We start from the raw sequence: 13447 nt of genomic DNA, 5'->3' as shown, positions 1-13447 counted from the left end.
AAACTGGGTACCCTTCCTGTGGAAACAATGCCTGAACTGAGATCTGATAGTCTGAGAAGGAGTTAGACAAACAAAGAAAGGAAGGAGGAGTGTTCCAAGTGGTAGAAACAGCACGTGCAAAAGCTCTGAGGTGGGAGGGACCAGGCCAATATGAGTGACAGGAGAAAAGAAAGCAGTATGTTTCAAGTGGAGACAGTAGGGGGAGAATGGTACAAAATGAGCAGGAAAGGTAACAAGAACATTGCAATGCATATTAAGGAATTTTGTCTTTTTTCTGAGAATAATATGAAGTTATCAAAGACTTTTACAATATTATGTGCCAAGGAGTGTTGGGGGGGAAGAAATGACATAACTTAAGATGTACATTTTGCAAACATCAGTGAGCTACTGGCTATAGTGCAGAGAAAGGGCTGAAGGAATAAGCACACATGAATAGACCAATAGAAAGCCATTCTCATGGTCTAGAGCAGAGATGAGGGCAGCTACATCTGGAGCTGTGGGGAAGGAGATGGAAGTAGAGTGAAGCAGATGAATTCAAGAGGTTTTCAAAAATAAAATCAACAAATTTCTTCCCTAATTGAATATAGGGAAGGAGGCATATCAAAGATAATTCCTAAATGTGGGGGTTGCATATTTGATCATTAAGTGCAGCTTCACTGAGATAGGAAACACTGAAAGAATGTCTTGTTTAGGGGACTCAAAAAGAAAGGCTTATTATAAGCAATTGATTTTGAGGGTCCTTGGAACCGGTTAGTCAGGAGAGACATCTGAGAGAGGTAAATTGGGAGGAGAAGAGAGGAAGAGGCTGGTACTGGCAATACAGGGAATGCTTTGTGGGAGTTTGGAGGTGGAAGAATAGAGAGAAAGAACAGAATCTGAGGGTGGGAGATGCAGGGGTCAAGTGAGGTTGTCGTCTCTTTTTCATAAAGGGATAGAATTCAACATGATTATAGGCCAATAGCAAGGAACCGGTTGAGAGAGCAAGAGGTTGAATATACCACAGAGGGAAAGTGTTATTAATAATGTAAAGTTATTATAGTGTGAAGGCGATGGGGTCAAGGTACAGGTGGAAGGATTTATTATCCATAGGAGGAAACATTGTTCTCTTATAAAAGGGGAAAGAGGCCTCAGATAGGCACAGACTCAGTAGTTTTATAATTTTGGTGCATATGGGAGATATTGTTTCTTTACTTTTAGTGGTAGAGGAATTAGACTAGGAGACAAGAGATCTTGACTTCAATCAGAGATTCATAACTTAGGTGAAGTTATTTCTCACTTTTTGCCCATTTCTTAAGTGAAGACGCTCTACTACATAATCTTTCAAACGTCTTGCAGCTATGCCATTCTAAGCAAATCGAGAAAAGCTGAAATTCAAGACTGCAGAAAACTCACAACTTAGGATTCATTTAATTGTGTTTCTAGATGGAAGTACTCACTTCGGTTTCAAGGTGATGAACAGAACCAATGTTTTTAATCTCATCCTCTTAAGATCCTAATAAAATGCCAAAAGGCATAAAAATAAGAGGACCTCCCCCGCACAAAAAAGCAAAAAACCAGAGCAGTGCTATAAAGTCAGAAAAGGTATCACCGAGAGACCAGAGAAAAATAGTGAACCAAGTACTACAATAGACAGTGTACATGTATGAAGCCATTTAAATCATTCTACAAGATGGATATTATCACAAGGATATTTCTATATGAGGGATCTTCAAAAAGTCATGTAAAATGTGTGTTGTAAAAAAATTAGGCATGGATTCCTAAAAAAGTATTTTGCACAAAAATAAACTATCTTTTATTTCCATTTTCCACAAATTTTTGAAGTGCCCTCATGTTATTCAATGTTTAAAATGAGGTAAATAGAGTCATGGAGAGGTTACATAGCTTGGCAAAGCAGGAAGTCTAGCTCTAGTGTTTCCATGCTAAACCACTACGTTTTGTGACCTCCCAGAAACAGAAAGCAATTCTGGAAATGATAACACTGAACTCACACCCTGTTAACAGAGAAGTAAGAGAAGGATATTGGAGAAATGGTCATGGACTCCCAAATGGAGCCCCAGAAAAAGTTCAGAGTTAGCAGTGGCTAGGAGCTAGAGAAGTGCACTGAAGGTATGCCAAATTAACTGGGCCACTCTCCAACTCTGTGCAGTGTCTTATTGTAGTGTTCAGCCCTGGCTATAGCCAGTGAGAATAGCTTTCTAAATAAAGTCTTTCTTGTGAACAAAGAGGGAGTCTAGGGTGGACTTTGTGGTTAGAGACAGAAGTGGGGTGTGCTTAGGTAATTTTAGGGCCATAAAAGTATATGAAGACAAAAGGGACTTTGGTATCACAGTGACAACCTTTAAAACACAATATATCCAATAATAATTAGATGCTTTACTAACCTCTGAACTGTTAACTAGCCAGACTGCAACCAGTTCCCTATCCATATTTCAAAAAGGGGAACCCCCTTGTTGAGACACCCACAACACTCACCTGCACAGCTCTGCCATTGTTCAGAGAGGAATCCTGTCCAGTGAGTAGTGACTACTTGCAGTAGTACATGACTGCAGAGGACTCCAAGAAACGTACCAAAATATAGCAATCTGATTCATATGAATGGTCAATCACTAGACATTTAAGGAAAACTGCATTTTACAGAAACACTAAGAAGACAATGCAAAACAACTGACTTCTAAGGAAAACTTAATGTGGAAAGCAGAAGAAGATATGTTTTAAAAATTGTAATTGTGGGGTCAGTGCTGTGGCATAGCAGGTAAAGCCACTGTCTGCAGTGCCAGCATCCCATATGGGTACTGGTTTGAATCCCAGCTGCTCCACTTCCCATCTAGCTCTCTGCTATGGCCTGCGAAAGCAGTAGAAGATGGCCTAAGTCCTTGGGCATATGCACCTGTGTGGGAGACCCAGAAGAAGCTCCTGGCTCCTGGCTCCTGGCTTCAGATTGGCGCAGCTGCAGCAGTTGCTGCCATTTGGGGAGTGAACCAGTGGATGGAAGACTTCCTCTCTCTCTCTGTCTTCCTTTATGTAACTCTGCCTTTCAAATAAATAAATTTTTAAAAAACTTCTAATGGCTTAACATGATGTCTTCCAATTCTATTGCTGGATAGGATTTCATTTTTTTTGGCTGCATAGTATTCCATTGCGTACATATACAACATTTTCTTTATGATTAATTTGATGATGGTCACCTTGGTTGATTCCATGATCTTAGCTATTGAGAATGGTGTTGTTATAAACATGGTGGTTCAAGTATCTCTTTGATATATTGTGTTCAAGAATTTGGGGTATATACCCCGTAATGGGATTGCTGGGTCATATGGCAGGTCTATTTTTAGTTATTTAGGCAATCTTCACACTTTTTCCCACAGTGGCTGCACTAATTTACATTCCCACTCACAGTGTATGAGCGTTTCCCTCTCTTCACATCCTTGCCAGCATTTTTTACTTACTCTCTGTCTTTTGGATAATAGGCATTCTGAAAAAGTGAGGTGATACCTCATTGTGGTTTTGATTTGCAGTTCCCTGATGATTGGTGATATTGAACTTTTTTCCATATATTTATTAAACATTTGTATTTCTTCACTTGAGAACTGTCTATTCAAGTTCTTTGCCCATTTCTTATCCAGACTGGTTTTTGTTGTGGTTGTTGCTGTTGAGTTTTCTGACATCCTTGTATATTCTGGATATTAATCCTTTGTCAGATAAGCGGCTTGTAAATATTTTCTTCCATTCTATCAGATGTCTCTTCATTCTAATGAGTGCTTTCTTTACTGTGCAGAAGCTTCTGAGTTTGATATAATCCCATGTTTCCAGTTTTGCTTTTGTTGCCTGCACTTTTGAAGTCATCATCTACACCAATTTCTTGATGTTTCCACTACATTTTCTTCCAGCAATTTCATAGTTTCAGGGCTTAAGTTTAGGTCTTTGATCCATGTTGTATATAGTGAGAGGTATAGATCTAATTTCATTCTTTTATGTATAGACACTCAACGTTGCCAGCACCATTTAGGGAAGAGACTATCCCTTCTCCAATGTATATTGTAGGTACTTTTGTGAAAAATCTGCTGGATGAATAAACATGGATTAATTGCTGCGTTCTTTTTTCTGTTCCACTGACCTATGTATCTGTTTTTATGCCCATTCCATGTGTATTTTCATTACTATAACTTTGGAGTATACTTTGAAATCAAGTATTATGATGCCACCAGTTTTCTTCCACCTCAGGATTGCTTTGACTACTCAGGGTCTTTTGTGGTTCTAGATGAATTTTAGGATTTTTTTCTAATTCTGTAAAGAATTTCATTACTATTTTGATGAGGATTGCATTGAGTCTGTAGATTGATTTAGGTAGTATGGACATTTTTACAATACTAATTCTTCTAATCCATGGACAAGGAATATCTTTCCTTTGTTCTGTGTCCTTGCTTATTTCTTTCATCAGTGTTTATAATTCTCATTGTAGAGATATTTCTCTTCTTTTGCTAAAATTTATTCCTAAATATTAAAATTTCATATAGATATTATAAATTGGAATGTTTTCTTGAGTTCCCTTTCAGCAAGATCATTATTGGTGCATAAAAATGCTTCTGTTCTTGTACCAATGCCATCTCACTAGTCCAAGTGATCAATTTCAATTCACAATTGATCACACTGATAGGTCTAAGAGTCAAAGGAATCACCCCAACAAGACTAGTGTCTGCGAATACTAGCTGACAGAATAAAAAAGGGAGAGAACGATCCAACATGGGAAGCGGGATACACAGCAGACTCATAGAGTGGCAGATGTCCTAAACAGCACTCTGGCCTCAGAATCAGCCCTTAAGGCACTCAGATCTGGCTGAAGAGCCCATGAGAGTATTTTAGGCATGGAAAGCCAAGACACTCTGGCAAAAAAAAAAAAAAAAAAAAAAAAAAAAAACTAAATGAAAAGTCTCTGTGAGTGAGATCCCAGTAGAAAGAACAGGCCATCAAAGAAGGAGGTACCTTTCTCTGAAGGGAGGAGAGAACTTCCACTTTCACTATGACCTTGTCTAAATAAGATCGGAGTCTGTGAACTCAAGAGGCTTCCATAGCCTTGGAAACTCATGACTAGAGCCTAGGGAGATTTCTGACACCATAAACAAGAGTGTTAAATTGTTAAGTCAACAACAGGAGCCACTGTGTACTTACTCCTTATGTGGGATCTCTGTCCTTAATGTGTTGTCCAATGTAAACTAATGCTATAGCTAATACTCAAACAGTACTTTACACTTTATGTTCTGTGTGGGTGCAAACTGATGAAATCTTTACTTAATATATGCTAAATTGATCTTCTGTATATAAAGATAATTGAAAATGAATCTTGATGTGAATGGAATGGGAGAGGGAGCGGGAGATGGGAGGGGTGCAGGTGGGAGGGAAGTTATGGGGGGAAAAGCCATTGTAATGCATAAACTGTACTTTGGAAAATTATATTTACTAAATAAAAGTTTAAAAAAATGCTTGTGTTCCCTAGATGATGATTTTTCTATCTTACCACTTTACTGAATTGGTTTCTCATTTCTAATGACCTTTGGAGGAGTGGCTAGATTTTTCTGTGTCTAAATCATGTTATTTACAAACATGGATAATTTGAATTCTTCCTTTCCAAACTATATGCCTTATTTCTTTCTGTTCCTTAATTGATCTTGCTAATACTTCTAATACTATATTGAATAAGAGTTGTAATAGTAGACATCCTTGTCTTGTTCCAGATCTGAATGGAAATGTTTTTAAGGTTTTTCCCATTTGGTATGATAGTGGCTGTGGGTTTGTCATATATGGCCTTTATGCTTTTGAAGCATGTTCCTTCTATAGCACATTTGTGGAGAGTTTTTTAATCATGAATGAATATTGAATATTATCACATGCTTTTTCTGCATCTGCTGAGATGATCATACGGTTTTTGTTCTTCATTGTGTTGATGTAATTTATGATGTTTATTGCTTTGGAAATGTTGAACCACCCTTGAATCACTGTGATAAATTCCACTTGATTGTGAAAACAATAAGTCAAGAAATACAAATCCTGCATATTCTCTTTTATATTTGTAAGCTTAAAAAACAAACCTCAATCTGAACACAGAATGTTCATTACTAGAGGCTGGCAGGGATATTGAGTTTGGATAGTGAGTAACAAATCAAACTTAGAGAGAAGGAATAAGTTCTTGGTGTTCCAAAGCATAGAGGGAAGGCTATAGTTCACAATGACCTAGTATATAATGTATGAACAAATATACTTCAAGCTTGCAATCACAGAGTAATGTTAAAGAAAGGGAAATATTGATTACCCTGATTTGGTCAGTATGAATTGTATACATACATTGAAATGTCACAATGTAGCTCATAAATATGTACAATTGTGGTTAAGTAAAAATTTTAAAAAGAAAATAGCAAAAAAATTTTAATTGGCACTTTGAGGTATATCCAAGAGAATATTGAGATCATAGGTTAAAATTAGTCTTCTATGAAAAAACAGTAATTAAAGAATAAGACAAAATTCAAACAAATTGAAAACATAGTGACTGGAATAACATAACTTAGTAAAAAGCAGTGGAACTAACTTAAAAAGTGTTTTAGTAGTTTGAAAGCTTAAGTCATGGAATAGAGATGGAACAGATTATACAGCACAAGTGCAGGAGGACACTTCAAAAAGTTTATGGAAAACTGGAATTTAGAGATATTTATTTTTGATGCAAAGCATTTGAAGTTCATTCATAGTTTTTTCATAATATGCATTTTCCATGAACTTTATTCAAGACCCATCATAAATGAGATTTTCAAATTTTTAAAAGTTTTAAATTGGTAAGGAACAGATCAATTAATGATATTGAAACAATTGGCTATGAATTGGGGAAAGAATCAAGTTTAAGGATTATCTTGAATATTTTACCCTCTTCTGCTTCAATTTCTCTATCTCTACCGAATCATTCCCATCACCATTCAAAAATGTCATGTATCTTCCATCTGTAACAATCCCTCCTCCAGATCTATTTCCATTCCTCTGATGCCCTTCACAGCAGAGCTTCTTGAACTTATTGTCCATGGTTGGTTACTGCCACTCTCTCTCAACTTACCATTCACTTGCTCCCCTGGAGCTTCCATTTCAGCACGCTGAAGTATCTGCTCTTGTCGCCAATAACCTCAGAGTTACTAAATTGAATGAAACCTCTCAGTCCTCATCCTACTCAACCTCTTGGATGCATTTAACTGATTTGATTACTCCCTTTTATTCTTCAAAAATTCTCCTCTTGGCTTCCATGACACTAACTTTTCCTGCTTTTCTCTTACTTCAGTAGCCCTTTCTCCTCAACCTTTACCAACTTAATCATTTCTAGCTCTAGCTGCCTGATGAAGAGGCAGCTGTACTGTACGTTTTTGTAGACTGATTCATTAGGTTGCTTGAGTTGAGTTCTGTTTTAAAATTAAGCAGACCACCAATGCTATCAATCCCTCTGTAGGTTTCCACAGATAAGCAATGTTCATACTAAAACTTTCTTGTTGGCCGGTAGTTATCTTTTATAAATAAGAAATATGTTTTTCAGTGCAATATCCTTTTTTATGTCTTTTAATATACTGAAAAATTACATTTCAGAAAATCTACAGAAATACCTTCCTTTAGTACTAGCTTAGCAGTTTAAATATTGGCTATGACATTTTTTAAAGGATTGGCTACATTTTCTTCTATGTTAAACCATCTGAGAAAGCTATGAATATAGATGAAGATGCTGCAAAGGTGTGTAAAACAATGTTAACATTTAACATCCTATGCTAACTGACAAAAGGTGAGAAACACTATGTCCCAGATCATTTTTTACATGTTGACAAGAATGCTGTTTACTGCAAGTGAATGTCATCTAGGACTTATGTGTTGGAGGAAAGTGACTCAGGGTTTAAGGCTACAAAATCATTAATGGGCTGGGATATGGGGCACAAGTGCTATCAAATAGTGAGTAAAGTTCCACTATTTACTATCATTGGAATTAGCACTGCTCTTCTTAATGTTCTAGTTACAAACTTCCATGGGTTTTAAGTGGTTAGCCCTAACCATACATTTGCTACAAGTCCCATTGTATTTAGCACACACTTTTGAAACATTTTTTCCAGGTGCAACATTACAATAGAAATACATGCAGTGGTTATAAAATCCAAACTTCTTAACATCCTTATCCTTCCATGAGATATCTACCTCCCAAATATGCCCTGAACACAACGCAATCACTTTTCACTCTTTCCATAGCTACCATCCTGGATCCAAACCACCAACTTTGCTTGCCTGTAGTAATAAAATAGCCTCATTTCCAATCTCTTCCTTCTAGTTCATTCTCCACATAGCGATTAAGAAGATCCCTTTAATACACCAATCAGATTGCAGTGCTGCTTAGTCTGCGTTTGTTCACCTCTCTAATGGATTTCCATTACACTCTGAATAAACCCACCCTCACTGCATGCCTCTCAAGCCCTGCTCTATCCTGGTCTAGCTCCCATAACCTCATCTGCCACCCTTCCTGCCATTGCTCACACTGCTCCGATCCCACTGGCCTTGGACACACCAAGCTTATTCATGCCTCAGTCTTGTCTTTTCCTATTTTCTCTGCTTGGAACCATCTTGCCCCAGCTCTTCATCTGGCGGGATTGGGATCTTCCCCATCATGTGGGTGTTGACTTGAATGGATCCTCTTCAGAGATGTTCACTCCTTCCCACCCCAGCTAAAGAATTACCTTCTGTCACCAGGTTTTCTCTAGAGCATTATCCTGATTTGATTGGTTCCCAGCATCTACCATCTAATTTTATCTTTTAAATACATATATTTAATATGAAATAAATATATAAATATAAATATATATACACTCACGATCTTTCTTTCTTCAGTCTCCTCCTGTTAATTCTTGTATTTCTAGACATAGAACAGTGCCTGGCTCACAGCCTGTATTAATGGAATGAATGAACAGTTTAGTGCTTCTAAAAGTTTCCTAAGGAAACTCCCAATTGCATGAGGCTTGGATACAAAAAGGTTAAAGTGGCTAGATTTGCAGGCTTGTTCTTGCATTCCAGGGATACACTTGCGTACTCCCACTCATAGGAAGCTGTCTGCTGACTTCATCATTATGCTTGCCATCATTCCTCATGAATTCATATCGAAGTAGAACTGAAAATGAAGCTCAGTGCCTTGGTGTTAACAAGACTAAGTTTGTAGCAGAAATACTGGCACCTGCATTCGAATCTGGCTATCATTTCTTCATTGTAATCCCACACGGAGCTACCCCTAATGCTTAAGGATAATAAATGCAGTTGGGCTGCAAGGGATCCAAACAAGCTGTAAATACACACAACTTTGGCAACATTTCTAGCTTTATAGAGAATAGAAAAAATAAAATGACACAGAAGAAGAGTATAGGGAAGTCAGAGAATCAAATCATTTTAGACATCAAATCAAGGGATGTTCCAGGGGGCATTTCCCTGTTTATTTAAGAAAGGTGTTTTATATCTAGAAATGAGAATTTCATAAGCTCCTCTGTGAGGATCACAGAGCATCCTCTGTGATGAAATATCAGAAAATTTTAGAAGGTTCAAAAGGTTTATGGAGAATTGAAATTAAAAGATAAGTTTATTGTGGTACAAAATATTGAAATTGATACATAGCTTTTTCATAATATACATTTTCCATGAATTTTCAAGGATCTCTAGGATCTCAGCATGGCCTTTTGTATACTTCAAATCCAATTCCCTATGAAAGTGAAGAAAAACAATATAATGAAATTGTAATAATGTAATTGTTCTGTCCCCAAGTAGTGATTAACTGTGCCTTCTGTTCTCTGAATCTTATCTCATTGGTTTTATATTACAAATAACTCTTGTTGTTCCTCTTCCCTTGACCTACTTGAAGTTCACATTTTTCTAAAAACGTGGATCTCCGAACAGAATGCAACACTTTGGGATAATTTTTTTTCCAATCCTATTAAACCTATTTGCTTGTCTGTTACATGCCAGTCACCATTCTAGGCACTGGAGATAGGGAAGAGATCAGGACAAAACCCTTGGCTATTCAGAGCTTGCATGCTGCTAGGGTGGTGTGACATGGGGTAGAGCGACAAGGAACATACATGCAAATGTAAGTTTAATAATTGCTCTGAAGAAGATTCAACAGTATTAGCACCAAAGGATATTTGGGTAGGGAGGAGGGATGGGTCACTGTGGATATAGAGGAGGGTCAGGATTTCTAAGTAGCTGATATTTAATCAGTCTGAAGGATAAAAAATCATCCAGTTTGGCTAGAGATCCTCCCAGTCAGAGGTGTCTGCAAAGAGGTGGGCATGAGAAACTGAAATGCTTGTGAGCCTGAAGAGTGATGGGCTAGGACGAGTTCTGAGATGAGTTTCTAGAGAGTCAAGCAGGAGCAAGATATTTTGAGACTTTTTCCGAGCAAGCCCCAGCACAGTGTTTGAATTTTATTTTAAGTACTATTGGAGCACTTTAATAGAAAGCTATCAGGGCAATTGGGATAGTGATTTTTGTTTTAATGTCCTTAGTTGTTCTGTAAAAAAATTTCTTGGTGGGCCAGTGTGTGGTGCAGTGAGTTACTCTGCTGCCTGCGATTCCAGCATCCCATATTGGAGGTACTGGTTTAAGTCCCAGCTGCTCCACCTCCAATCCAGCTTCCTGCTTATGCACCTGGGGAAGTAGCAGAAGATGGCCCAGGTGCTTGGGCCCCTACCAGCAATGTGGGAGACCCAGTTGGAGTTCCAGATTCCTGGCTTCAGCCTGGCCCAGCCCCATCCATTGCAGCCATTTGGGGAGTGAACCAGCAGATGGAAGATCTCTTTCTGTCTCTCCTTCTCTCTGTGTCATTTTGCCTTTCAAATAAATACTTTTAAAAATTTCTTGGAATAGTACAAAAGTGCAAATAGGCAGTACAGCTTGAATGTTCTTTCAGGCAAGCAGGTGAGAGGTGATAGTTTGTACCAAGGTGATGGGAGCGGAGATGGGGAAAAGTATTCAGAGTCTGGATATATTTGGAGTTACAGTCAATAGGGCTTGAATATAAGAGATAAAGGAGGCAAGATTTTTTGGTTTGAACAGTTGTGCAGAGGTGGTAAGACTGGGAGAAGACTGACAAGGTAGGTGTAGCCAATGAACTGCTTCACATGAATCAGGATAAATGAATCCACTTAACAAATATTTGCTGAACTCCTATGTGCTGATACTGTTCCAGGCTCTAGAATTGGTCTTGTTGGATCAATGTCACATTGTTTTTCAGCTGTGTCTTTCAACACAGGCATTACACCGGTCATTGAAGGAGGGTCCATGCTTTTATATTGTTCACTGCTACATCTCATCTAGCATATAATTGGGCACACACTAGCCCAACATAGGCCTGCTAAATGACTAAATCAAATTATTCAAAGATTTTAGAGTGAGTGTGAATACACTAGATCAATAGTCTAACAGAATGTCAATGAGATAATCAAGGTTTCCACTAAGGTGATTATCAGAAGCACTGAAATGCTGTACACATTTTTATTAATTCTAATCTGTAACTACTTAAGAATCACATAAAAACTGAAGCATGTGCTTTTTAATTTACAAGGTAGCATAAAGTTGCTTTTGGGAAAAGAAGTAAAGATAACCATATTTTTAAATATTAAATTCAGACATACATGTTTAGTTAAATATGGAAATTTTACATTAAGATGTAGCTTTACAAATATTGCTTGTTTAATTTCAAGGATAAACCTGGAAAATGGTAAATTAAAAGATGTTTTATTCTGGGGGGGGGGAGTTTTATTCTGTTATAGTGCAGTGGATTAAGTTGTCACTCAGGAGGATAGTATACCACATATGAGCACCAGTTCAAGTCCTGCCTACTCTGTTTCCAATCCAGCTTTCTGCTAAGGCACCTGAGAAGGTAACAGAGGATGGCACAAGTCCTTGAGCCTCTGCCCATCCATGGAATAGGACATCCTATGGGAGACCTGGATGGAGTTCCTAGCTTCCAGCTTCGGCCTGGCATAACCCATGCTGTTGTGGCCATTTGGGAAGTGAACTAGCATACTGAAGTCTCTCTCTCCCTCTCCTCCTCTGCTTTTCAAATAAATAGAAATTTTTTAAAAGCTGTTTTATTCTGAGCTTGGCTCTTCTAATATTATCATTACTGTTTCAGCAGAAACTAAGAAGCAGTGCAGAAAGCAGAAGACAGGCAGCAAAAAAGCCATACTTTCATACTGCTGCTGCTATCCTAGCTTTCTGTAATCTAGCCTGGGATGAACACTGTATATTAACATTACAGTCTTTAAGTTCTGCAGATAACTAAAATATGAACACAAGACAATCTGTTTATGCTTTCTGATGGTAATGCATCTTAAACACCATAACATCAGTATTTCCTTGCTTTAAAAACCTTGGTAAAATAAACCTATAAAATTCCAAACAACCAAATGTCAACTTTACATGATGAAGTATTTCTGCTATGTAGTCGTTTTATGTGCCAACTGGTATCCAAGAATTTAGGCTATTTGCAATATCAACTTGTGATTTTGGAAAGGAATAAGTTGAACTTTTTTTTTCTTGTATCAAGAAGTTTTTTACTTAGTTATAAACAAAGCCAGTCATGTAACATGAGATGTGGTAAGAAGCAAACATCTCTTGAGCCAACTGATTTTTAAAATTTCATTTTTAGATACATTTTTGCTTATTTCAAAGGCAGAATGAGAGAGAGAAAGGAAGAGACAGAGAAAAAAGAGATCTTCTGTCCATTGGTTCATTCCCTAAGTGGCCACATCAGGCAGTTGGCCAGGTAGAAGACAGGAGCTAGGAGCCAGGATTTCCTTCCTTCTCTACCACGTAGATGGCAAGGACCATCTTCAGCTGCCCTCCCAGGCACATTAGCAAGGAGCCATAATTCTGGCTCCAAACCAGCTCATTTCAAATGAATTGAAGTGAGCATATAAAAACAGGCATGCATCTGAAACTTTATAGGGAAAAAACAATCCATAGGAATATTGACAACAGAGGCCAGGTTGTGGCACAGTGGGTTAAGCCACCATCTGCGATGCTGGCATCCCATCTCACATTGCTGGTAAGGTTACAGTCCTGGTGGCTCCATTTCTGAGCCAGCCCTTTGCTAATATGCATGGGAAGGCAGTAGAAGATGATCAAAGTGCCCCTGCCACTCATGTGGGAGACCCAGATAAAGTCTTTGGCTCCTGGCTTCAGCCTGACCCAGCCTCAGTCATTGCAATCATTTGGGGGAGTGAACTAGCAAATGGAAGAACTCTGTGGTTCTCATTCTTTCAGATAGAAATCTTTATTTAAAAGAATATTGACAATATTCATGAACGGCACATTTACAAGCCTCTCTCTATTCTCTACGCCATGGATTTGTTCAAATTAATTAAGAGCACTTCTTTGCATTACATGAAAATGTTTGGCTTTA

The 13447-nt window shown here is 38.0% G+C and overlaps 1 protein-coding gene across 1 annotated transcript in view; it reads right to left on the bottom strand.

Annotated features, from left to right (window-relative positions):
• The window catches only part of VGLL1 (vestigial like family member 1), a 37614-nt gene extending 28612 nt beyond the window's left edge, over positions 1-9002 (bottom strand). Inside the window, exon 1 of the mRNA XM_008273255.5 lies at positions 8870-9002. Coding sequence (XP_008271477.1) covers positions 8870-8919 — 50 coding nt within the window. The 5' untranslated portion in view covers positions 8920-9002. The remainder of the gene's footprint in view (positions 1-8869) is intronic.
• Positions 9003-13447: the final 4445 nt, after the last annotated feature.

Source organism: Oryctolagus cuniculus, chromosome X (genome assembly GCF_051225735.1).
Source record: "Oryctolagus cuniculus isolate XC-2025 breed Fujian yellow rabbit chromosome X, ASM5122573v1, whole genome shotgun sequence".
Classification (NCBI taxonomy): Eukaryota; Metazoa; Chordata; class Mammalia; order Lagomorpha; family Leporidae; genus Oryctolagus; species Oryctolagus cuniculus.
The sequence above is the reverse complement of the archived record's forward strand: the minus strand, read 5'-3'. Positions and strand labels throughout refer to the sequence as shown.